The sequence below is a fragment of the Cibotium barometz genome, chromosome 43, assembly GCF_041138505.1.
Source record: "Cibotium barometz isolate CiBa-2024 chromosome 43, ASM4113850v1, whole genome shotgun sequence".
NCBI classification, from domain to species: domain Eukaryota; kingdom Viridiplantae; phylum Streptophyta; class Polypodiopsida; order Cyatheales; family Cibotiaceae; genus Cibotium; species Cibotium barometz.
Genome location: NC_141088.1, coordinates 5766936 through 5776061, shown reverse-complemented (window position 1 = coordinate 5776061; position 9126 = coordinate 5766936). Strand labels below are relative to the sequence as shown.

The following is a 9126-nucleotide window of genomic DNA, read 5'->3' as shown; positions in this document are numbered from 1 at the left end:
CCCTTGGCATCTACCAAAGCTTGGGCGTAGTCTTGGGAGCCTGTGCTTCTCATAGTCTGATAGGAGGAGCACCGCTCCCAACCTTTATTGGCTTGATAGGTTCTATGTGGATGAGTGGGCTTGTGGTCGCGGGGGTATGATCAGCATCTTGGCGGGGCACCACTTTTTCTAATCACGCTCCGGTTATTATGTCCTTAGAGGATCCCTGGTGGAGGCAGAGTTTGGGCATATTCCCCGAGAGCATGTGCTTCTCGCGGTCTGATAGGAGGAGCATCGGCCTCAACCTTTATTGACTTGATAGGTTCTATGTGGATGAGTGGGCTTGCAATCGCGGGGGCATGATCAGCATCTTGGCATGGCGGGCACCACTTTTTCTGATCACACACTCTGGTTATTATGTCCTTAGAGGACCCCTAGAGGTAGGACAGGCATGTGAGCACTAGGATTCTGGACAGCCTCATACATGAGCCTGAGATTTGCACATCAAGATAGAGCAGATATTGGGGCGGGATTGGATTTTATCTTAGGATCTACCACGTACACCTTGGATGTGGGCCTTGGGGAGATCGATAGGTAGCACAGAGCAGACTAGAGGGATTTTGTGAGCAAGAGAGGAACCTGAGAAGGGGTCTTGCTTCTCTCTAGTAGCTTTAAGAGAGCTCCCTTGATAGCCCGTGGATTGAGAGTCAACTTGCTGCCACCCGTACACGAAGATTAGATCCATCAAGGAGAGGAGGGTGGAGTACATGTACCATGCCAGAGCTTCCTTTTGGACCTAGGCCGGAGATAGAGTCAGGAGAGGGACTTCTTTGAGATTGCAAGCCCCCATAGGTGGAGAGATGGTATTCGCAGGCTCCGCGGCTAGGATGAAGCTATTGTTTCTGGCCTCACCCATGTGAGAGCCATTGCCACTGATTCTTTTCGATCCCTCCTCACTCACGGGTGCCCCATTATCCCCCATAGGTGATGGACGCATGCAAAAGGGTCTGGCAGCACACGAGAGAGGTGGTTCCCTCGCTCTCTACGGTCCTTCTTATTGACTCCCTTCACAATAGAGGAGCTGACGAAGGCATTGATGGCTCTCCCTAGGGGAAAATGCCCGAGGGCGGACATGCTTCCTATTTTGTTCTTTTGTCGCCCCACTAGGATCTCATGGAAGGCGGTCTTTGAGCAGCAGTCTCTTCGAGTAGCCTTCAATGAGATTATGATAATATTGCCATGCCAGAGAGGCTTTCAAAGGGGTAAAAGGCTTTAAAAAAAATAGACACACCAAGTCTTACATAGCAGTAGAGCTGATGTAAGTACTCTCTTAAGCTCTTCAAAGCTCTTGTTTGGGATCACATCCCAAAATAATACTTCTCTCTTGAGCTTGTCCATCAAAGGGGCGGCGATGTGCACATACCTCTCAAATGAATCGCCTATAAAATGAGAGAAGTCCCAAGAAACCTCTCAATGTGTTGTATTTGTTGGAGTAGGCCACTTTTGCACACACTTAACCTTCTTGGGATCTACCCTTCTTTTTTAGGAAAAAGATCCTTCTATTAGTTAACAAAGAACTAGCCACACAAAGAGCTAAATACAACCACAAAGGGCTAGATACAAACTTGCCTCCATATACGGGGTGGGTAGAGAAAGATGCACTTATCCTCCACGGCTAGTCGTTCTATGAGGAGAGGGCTATCTCATACAGGGGATGGGGGGGGAATTAACCACACAAGTGGTTTGTAATGCCAAGTGGGATCACCACCTCTACCTGTGAGAAAAGATCCAAGCCTCCCAGAGCCTCAAGAAAGCTTACCGCCACTTCTGCATACGGTCAAAGCCACCCTACAACTTCCCCAACTGACCACGAAGAGTATGAATGATGAAGAGCCAAATGCTCCTGATGGACTCCGCATGCGGAGTGTGGGTACCCTCGATGGCTTCGCTACATCTAGCTCTCCATATGTGCCAGGCTGCAATGCTACTACAAATCTCCCATCTCTGGCGCATGAGCCCGGACTCTAGTGATCAGTAGATGGGGCTGGGACTAGTATTGCTGAAATGCAAAGGTGAGAGACCTAAAGGGCTAGCCCCTCACGTTCCTCCTCATAAGCCATGACAACCTCAGCCTCTTTGGCACAAGCGATAGTGCCCCATGAAATGATATAGGTTGAAATCCTGTCCATCATGAAGATGCAGAGAATCTGCTGCCAAACCTGCTGAGCCTTCAGGAAATCCCAAAGATAGTGTTGCTCAGACTCCTGATGGTGGCCGCACCTCTCGGACAAGTTGTTGGTCGACCACCAATGGCCAGCCACGTGCCAACCCCCAAAGAAAGAGGGCGATCTTTCGAGGCCGAAAACTGTCCTAGAGCCTCTTCCAAAAGTTTGAGAGAAATCGTTGTGAGAGGCCCTGTGAGACTGCCAATGTACTGTTGTTGTTGCGAGGTGCCATCAACCTTTGGCATCTGAATCTTGTGGCCTATTTGCACTGTGTATGTGAAAAAGGGTGTGTCAAGAGTCTCCTCCCGATCAGCAGGATCACACGAACTCCACTCCCCCGGGTCCCACTGTAGGCACGCATCACGGGCCGGCTCTCCCAAATCCATAATCGCCACAGTCTCTCTCTAGCCACCTTGGCCACCTCTAGCCACCTTGGCCACTAGCGGGGGGTATATGTGCCATTCATGTGCTTGAAATCCGATCACCCTCAACCTATGTAAGGTGTAGCCCACTAAAATCTTCCAAAGGGGGCTCTGATCTCTCTAGTCTGCCATGGGCACCAATAGAAAAAGTGAGAAAACCAAGGCCCTCATCTGCACCATCAACTGCCAAGAGAATATCATGCCTAAGAAACACGCCTAGCCACTGTGGGGGGGTCGGGTCTGGGATAGATGTCAACCACTATTGGGGAATAGTAGAGTCGATGTCAAGGCTGAGTTTGTATCTACCCCATTCCCTTCCAAGCCTCTCTCTTGAGCCTTTGGGGGTAGCTACCTGTGTGCAAGCCAATCTCCAAGGGACTAGCAAGTCTGATGCTCAATGCTCCCGGGAATGATACATGAGGATGGGCCCCCAACATATGGCCACTGGTTGGGTAAACGGATCAGGGGCTGCCCACCAATACGCTCCTTGAGGTTACCGAAGCTAACTACCTAAGGGCCTACTACCTAAGGGCCGGCCTGAGGTGATTCCAAGCACAGAGTAGGCTGCTTGCAAATCTTTCCACAAAAGCTAGGCTAAATCCAAGGACCCGCATCTCTGTGAAGATCCATCTAGTGCTCTGCGGCGGCGGCTAGGGGTCCCCCAGGCTTGAGGTACAAGAGGCTGAAATCCAGGTAACAATCAGCTTGCACAACAAGAACATTCAAGAGGAGTATCTCTTGGATGAGGAGGTGTCTCAAATGGTGCCAAAATTATAGCAAGTTACCCATGAAGATTTGCCACATTATGAGCTAAAAAACAGTCTTTTATATTATAAGAACAAGGTTTATCTTGTATCTACTTCATCATGTAAGGCCAAAGTGATAGAATAGATGCATGCAACCCCTATGGCGGGGCATTTGGGTCTTTACAAAATCTTCGACAAGATAAGAAAGAGTTTCTTTTAGAAAGGTATGTGGAGAGATGTGCATGTATATGTTACAAGATGTTTGCCATGTTAACTAAATAAGGACCCAACACATAAATTGGGAAGTTTGCTTCAGTCCTTGCTATTCTCAAAGGTAAATGGATGCATATGTGGAGAGATGTGCATGCATATGTGACAAGATGTTTGCCACGTTAATAAGAATCCAACACATAAACTGGGAGGTTTGCTTCAGTCCTTGTCTATTTCCAAAGGTAAATGGATGCAAGATTTTTGCCATGTTAACTAAATAAGGATCCAACACATAAACTGGGAGGTTCGCTTTAGTCCTTTCCTTTTCCCAAAGGTAAATGGAGGCATATATTCATGGATTTTATTAGAAGACTACCTTGTCAGTGATAGAGATGCCTAATTTATAGGTTCATTTTGGAGGACACTATTTGAGCTTATGGGAACTAAATTAACTCTTAGAAATAGATGGGCGACGAAGAGAGTCGACAAGTGGGTGGAGACATATTTGAGACACTATTGTCATGGCACTCAACATGCTTGGGATGATTGGTTGTGCCTTTGGCAGAATTTGCTTATAATAGTACAAATTATGTGAGCATTGAAATGTCACCTTTTGAGGCCATCTATGGATACAAGGTGAATTGGCCAATGGTGATCAATAGAGAAAAGGTTGTAAATCAAAATGCAAAGGATGAGGTTGAAGGGATGCAAACTCTTTTACAACAATGTAAGGACAATTTAAAGCTTGCTCAAAGGAGTATGAAGCAATATGTCGATGCCCATAAGAGATTGGTGGAGTTCAAAGAAGGGGATTAGGTGCTTTTGCGCATTCCCAAATCAAGCATCTCTCAAGGGCAATACCAACACCAAGTTGGCTGATAGATAGTATAGTCCATACAAAGTGGAGATAAGAGTGAGACAAGTGGCTTACAAGTTGGTGCTACTGGCAACTACACGTATACATGATGCATTTCATGTTTCTCAATTGAAAGCATATGTTGGGCCAACGATGGAAGTTCAAGATGAGTTGCCTCCTATGAATGAGGAAGGCATGATGGATCATGTGCCAAAAAATAGCTTCTTGAAAATTCTTGTATATTACTATTAGAGAGCTTCATACCATTTGAGAATGAAGATACTTGGATTGGGAAGATAGTGGACTTGAGGTACTAACTTGGAGAGCAAGTTTTGGATTGTTTTGAGGGGAAAATGATGAAGTTTATAGCTATTGGAGACCATTTAAAACCATGCTTGCAAAGTGTAATGATGTTCTCACAATTGGATTGGATATGCCATTCATTCATTCACTTTTGGATGATTGGTACCCAAGCACTTATGATTCGAGGTCCTACCCATGCAAGGTTTCGAGGACAAAATCTATGGGTGGGGACGGTTTGTAAGAAAGTGCTTCTGGACCACCTATAATAATTGGGCCAAGGCCATCGGATGCTTGAGTATGGGGAACATTAATAAGTGAGTGTGTGTAAAGGTAAGAGGTATAAAGGCCAACTATGGGCACTAACCAAGAGATAATCATTTTACTAATCAAATCAAGCTTTCAAGCTTTCTTGCCTTTCTGGGCTATGGTGTTCTCTCCCATATGAGAGCTAGACTATAGATTCCTCTTGAGCTTGAATTGTGTAAACTCTGATCAATGAGTATCATGCTTCTTTCCTTTGGATATGCTTCCTTTCAGAATATCCTCTTGGGGATACCCTTCCTAGTGGTGTTCGAGTGCAGGTGGGCACGCCATCCCACACATTAGTCAAGTCATCACTACATCGTATTGTCGGCCGTTTCCACCTCATCATCAACGATCCTAAAGAGAGACACATAGATGTGAATTCAAACAAATTCGTGGATACCTTTAGAGGAGAAATGGCTTCCCAATAAGAAAAGAGCTTCGAATATCGTAACAACGTGATGAGCGATTTCTAAGAGCAGGTTGTTGAGAAGCCGTGAGAACGAGCATACGATAGGCCACCAATAGAAGCGGATCCGTCAACAGATGGAAATAGGTTCTCCACTACCTGCTACTGCTCCCGCTTAGCGTTATCAATCAAACTTGCCAGGGAACCCCTGTTCCGTCGTCGGAAAAGTTCACAACTTGATTGCCAAGGTGGCTGCCATGGACATCAAAGTTCACAACTTGATTGCCAAGGTGTTTACTCCTATCGACCAAGCAACTCACTAGCAGAGCTTCTCCGCTGGGGCTTGCCTACAACCTTCAAAGGGTGGTACCCACTTGTGGTACTTGGGTGTGTGCATGCGTGTAGAAGTAGGGTAAAACGCCTTGCGCCCATAGGCTAGACATAGGACCCTATTTGGGGAAATAAGAAGATGTGTAGATGTGCAATAAGACATTGCCCCACTAGCGAAAACAGACTCCAAGGGAAAGATACCCTTACTGTAAGAAAATTGATTCTTCTTGAAGCCCCTCTTATGGTCATGTGTATCATACATAAAAGGGGCATCATTTTGCATGTGGATGACCTCAACGTACCAAGAGACCATTAACAAAGGACTGGAGAGGTTTGGCATGCATACCAGTAAGATAGATGGCACAATCAAAATGATAACGGCAACTTATATTGCCATGAAGTAATGAATCGTGCAGCAAAGCAATAATCAAAATGCAAGCGAGGCCATGACCATCTGAAGGGGATGCATTAATAAGACAACCAAGGTCAGCCTTCTGCTTCCTTAAAACATAAATTTTACTCCTATGTTCAGCATGTTTCTGATTGTGCAACGTTTAAGTCTGATAGCATAACATAAGCCGCATCATAATCTGGGTCCAAATCAAACACATGCACTGCACTTTGTATTCCCCGTTCCAAATCTACATGTTTTCTACTGGCACCAAGCAGGCCCATCCATGTTGTAGCAATAGGTTTTACAGGCATATTTTTTATTACATCTTCAGCATCATCCAACCTACCTGCCCGTCCAAGAAGATCCACCATGATATTGTAGTGCTCAGCAATTGGTGTGACGCGATACACTTGGTCCATAGAAGCAAAGCAGAGACAACCCTCCTTCACAAGACCAGTATGATTGCAAGCAGAGAGAACAGACAAAAAAGTGACCTCATTTGGAGCATTTCCATGCCGTTGCATTTCTTGAAAGAGACAAAGTGCTTGCTTGCCCTGTCCATGCTGACCATATGCAGCTATCATGGCATTCCATGAAATTACATCACGCTCCGGCAATTTATGAAAAACTATCCATGCATCCTCCATACTGCCACACTTGCTATACATGTTGATTAGAGAATTGCCTACAAGAATGTCTCTTTCAATTCCATCACCTATAATGCAAGCATGCAGAGCCTTGCCTTCACTGAAGGCCAACTGGCTGGCATATGCTATGAGGATATTGACAACCGTGACTTTGTTGGGCTGTACGCATCCCTCCTGCATCCTTTTAAAAAGTTGGCATGCCTTATTGAATTCTCCATGTTGGACACATGCAGAAATCAATGCATTCCAAGAGATGACATCTCGGTCAGCCATTGAATCAAAAATTTCCTGTGCATCTCCTAGATTGCCACATTTGCCATACATATTCAAAAGAGCAGTCATAACAACAACATCTGAGCAAGATCCACTCCTTGAAAGGCAAGCACACACCTTCTTCCCTTCAGCTAGGGCTGCCTCAGCAGCACATACGTCAAGAATGATAACAAATGTGATCTTGTTGGGCTCAATGTTTTCCAACTTCATTTCTGAGAAGATGTCAAGTGATTCCTTAGCCTGCCCGTGTTGAGCATGGACTGTGATCATTGCATTCCAAGAGATAACATTTCGCTTCCACATTCTATTGAACATTCTCTGTGCTTCATTTACACTTCCACACCGGCCATACATACTGATTAGAGCATTCCCTACCATGACATCTGGCTCAAGAGCAGCATGCACAATACGCCAGTGCACGTGTCTACCATCAGTGAGGTCTTTCTGAGAAGCACATGAACTAAGAAGGGTGATGAAAGTAACCTTGTCAGGAAGTACTCTAAGCATTTGCATTTGTTTGAAGAATTCGAATGCTGCAATGGAACACCCTTCCTGCACATGTGCTGCTATCAAGGCATTCCATGTAAAAACAGTCCGGTCTTCCGTTTTGTCAAACACTCGCTGCGTGTCCTCCAGACTACCACTTTTGCTGTACATAGTAATGAGGGGGTTCAGTATAGTTCTGACCGCCTCAAGTCCCCAGCTCGAAACATAAGTATGCATCTCCCTACACCTCCTTAAGTCTCTCACATGGGCACATGCTGCAAGAACGCTCACAAAGGTTAGACTGTCTGGCCTGGGCCCTTCCAGTTGCATGAGTGTGAACAACTCTAGGGCGTCCCTGTCCCGTTCATGCTGAGAATATGCTGCAATCATTGAATTCCATGAGGTAACATCACGCTCACGCTCTGGCATGTGATCGAAGACCTTCCTTGCAAAGTCTAGCATGCTGGACTGAATGAAAGATCCCATCAGAAGAGTCCATGAGAACACATTCAACTGATGCATCGAGGAAAAAACTGCATGTGCATCGTCTACGGCTCCACATTTGCCGTACATTTGGATAAGAAGATTCCCCAATAAAAGGCCTGGCCCGTGTCCCATCCGGATGACGTGGGCATGGAGAAGCCTGCCCTGGGCCAAGGCCCCTTCGTCCCCAAACTTCCGGAGTAGACCTCTGTAGATGGTGGTAGGAGGATCTGCATCATTGCCCTGCCCCAAGATCTGCTCGAACCTTGGCCTTTGAGGGACGTCCTTATCCTGCTGAAAGTCCCGAGGTTTGTGATTGCATGCGGGCGTAACGAGGCGAATACCTCCTCTGTACAAATCTTTACGAGAGCTCTGGCACGGTGAAAGGAGAGGAAGCGCGCTGCAGCAGCTGCCAGCAGCAGTAATGCCGACGAGTTCCCCGCGATCAAACAAAAGCTCGTGTTCCGAGGCCAGGCGACTAACCATGGACGGGATCCAGGAGGCATCAATGGCTGAGATGAGGCGTACTAAAAAAATTAGATGTGCAACATTTTTGTGGCAACTTAGTCTGGCACAAACTAAAATATGAGATTTCATGAAAGGGAGCCTAAAAGTTTGCAAATAACTATCTTAACTCATAATAATCACTATATTTTATATATATATAAGTGACACCAAAGTATAAACAGGAGGACTGTGAGTAAACTAAAAGTGAACTAAGTAAGTATACTACGAGTAAACTAAGAGTGACACCAAAGTATAAACAAGACTGTGAGTAAACTAAAAGTGAACTAAGTAAGTAAACTACGAGTAAACTAAGAGTGAACTTGAAGATTCTTGGTTATATAATAAACTAAGAGTGAACTAGGAGTTTCTTGGTTATAGAGTAAACTAGGGGTGAAGTGATTAAGTACACTAGGAGTTTTGGAAAGTATTAGTATCAGACATGTTCTTACCTCACTTTCTTATCACCTTTAGTCACTTTGCTTTTGTTTGATATTTTATATAGAACAAATGGAGTGCCTTGAAGACTACATAAGTGAATTTGTGCTCTCAAAGG

General features: G+C 45.4%; 1 protein-coding gene across 1 annotated transcript; it reads right to left on the bottom strand.

Moving 5' to 3' along the window:
• Positions 1-6311: 6311 nt before the first annotated feature.
• LOC147613463 (putative pentatricopeptide repeat-containing protein At3g01580) lies at positions 6312-8552 on the bottom strand. Its single transcript, XM_086781139.1, has one exon. The coding sequence runs from the start codon at positions 8550-8552 to the stop codon at positions 6312-6314; it is 2241 nt and encodes a 746-aa protein (XP_086637265.1).
• Positions 8553-9126: the final 574 nt, after the last annotated feature.

Coding starts and splice junctions, on each gene's coding strand:
- LOC147613463 (XM_086781139.1), bottom strand. CDS start 8,552: ATGGTTAGTCGCCTGGCCTCGGAACACGAGCTTTTGTTTGATCGCGGG.